The 1,869-nt window shown below is 40.2% G+C and overlaps 1 protein-coding gene across 1 annotated transcript; it reads left to right on the plus strand.

Annotated features, from left to right (window-relative positions):
* The first annotated feature begins 606 nt into the window (after positions 1 to 606).
* LOC125909754 (olfactory receptor 11H6-like) lies at positions 607 to 1,563 on the plus strand. The gene has a single exon (XM_049613214.1). The coding sequence runs from the start codon at positions 619 to 621 to the stop codon at positions 1,561 to 1,563; it is 945 nt and encodes a 314-aa protein (XP_049469171.1). The 5' UTR covers positions 607 to 618.
* The last annotated feature ends 306 nt before the right edge of the window (positions 1,564 to 1,869 follow it).

Raw genomic sequence — 1,869 nt, forward strand, 5'->3', positions numbered from 1 at the left:
AACCAATATGAAAGCCATTATGTAGATGTCTGGGAGTTCAAATTTTTATTTACTTAACCATGATGAACACTGAATAATAGATGGTACGTTTGATGTTTTTGTCTCCATTATTGGATGATCTTAGGATGCCAAAACTTATAATTCCAACACTGATCCAGAATAACACTGAAATATATAAATATTTCTGCACCTTGTTACCTTTCTCCCTCTTCTGATGCCTAACTTTTTTATCTCTGATTCCAAAGATTTAAGTAATTGAAATTCTGTGTCAAATTTTAAGGGTCTATATATCTTAATCTATAGATAAAAGTACATGATTTTCTTACTTACCTACTTTTGTTAGTACTGTCATTAACATTCTTCAAGCTGCTTATCACATAAGATCTTTTCTTTTACCATGAGAAAATTCTGAAAGAGAAATGGGAGAATACAGAGATTCAAAATCTGATCATACCAGCACTCTGAAAGGTTGATAGTCTTTAGTAGTATAGTTATATTATTTATTTAATGGAATTACAAAATCTGAAGGAGTCTGGGATCTCTACAAAGGAAATATTCCTGAGGATTAAGGTCATCTTTGTCATTGACACTTCTTCCTCTCTACCCCTTTAGGAAGCCATGAATATGTCAGGAGTCAGCACAGTGACCGAATTCATACTACTGAGTTTTCCGTGCTCCAGAGAGATTCAGGTCCTCCTTTTCATGTTGTTCTTTGTGTCCTACATCCTGACACTGATGGGGAACGGGGCCATTGTCTGTGCAGTGAAGCTGGATCACAGGCTTCACACCCCCATGTACATTCTGCTGGCCAACTTCTCATTCCTGGAGATCTGTTACATCAACACCACTGTTCCCAATATGTTAAAGAACTTCCTATCTGAGACCAAAACCATCTCTTTCACTGCTTGCTTCTTCCAGTTCTATTTCTTCTTCTCCATGGGCATTACTGAGACTTTCTTACTGCCCCTCATGGCTTTTGATCGGTACTTGGCCATCTGTCGGCCTCTCCATTATCCTAAAATCATGAGTAGCCACTTCTGCATGAACCTGGTGGCCCTCTGCTGGGTCACAGCCTTCCTCTGCTATCCAGTCCCTATCTATTTTATCACACAACTCCCCTTTTGTGGTCCCAATACCATTGACCACTTTGTCTGTGACCCTGGTCCTCTTCTGGCTCTGTCCTGCATCCCTGCCCCTGGAATTGAGCTTTCCTGTTCTATATTGAGCTCTCTTATTATCTTCATCAGCTTCTTCTTCATCCTTGCGTCCTATACCCTGGTTCTCAGAGCAGTGTTGCGTGTCCCTTCAGCAGCTGGCCGACATAAGGCCTTCTCCACCTGTGGTTCCCACCTGGCTGTGGTGTCTCTCTTCTATGGATCCATCATGGTCATGTACATCAGCCCAACCTCTGGAAATGCAGCTGGGATACAGAAGATTGTAACCTTGTTCTACTCATCAGTGACCCCACTTATAAACCCACTGATCTATAGTCTCCGGAACAATGACGTGAAGGCTGCCTTGAGAAAAATTCATATGTGCACAAAAATTAGTCAAAGCAAATGAGTACTCATTCTAGTGTACCTAGACCAGCCCCAATCCACAGACTCATCTTATAGAGCCACTATTTTAGATAAATATGTGACATAGATTTGGGAAAAGTGAAGGAGGCTACAGTGATTACTAAAGGTGACTCAAACACTAATGACAGTAGCAGAAGTTTCTTTTCCTGAGTCAAATTTGAAATCCTCCATTTATAAAGTAAGGACCAGATTACATTCTTCTTATCTTTTATCTATGCAAGATAATTAAGATACCTGGAAACAGGATCACATTTTTAAAATGGTTAGCACTTAGGGGCATCACAATTTG

Source organism: Panthera uncia, assembly GCF_023721935.1.
Source record: "Panthera uncia isolate 11264 chromosome B3 unlocalized genomic scaffold, Puncia_PCG_1.0 HiC_scaffold_1, whole genome shotgun sequence".
Lineage (NCBI taxonomy): Eukaryota > Metazoa > Chordata > Mammalia > Carnivora > Felidae > Panthera > Panthera uncia.

Excerpts from the sequence above, each read along its gene's own strand:
- LOC125909754 (XM_049613214.1), top strand. The coding sequence starts at position 619 with ATGAATATGTCAGGAGTCAGCACAGTGACCGAATTCATACTACTGAGT.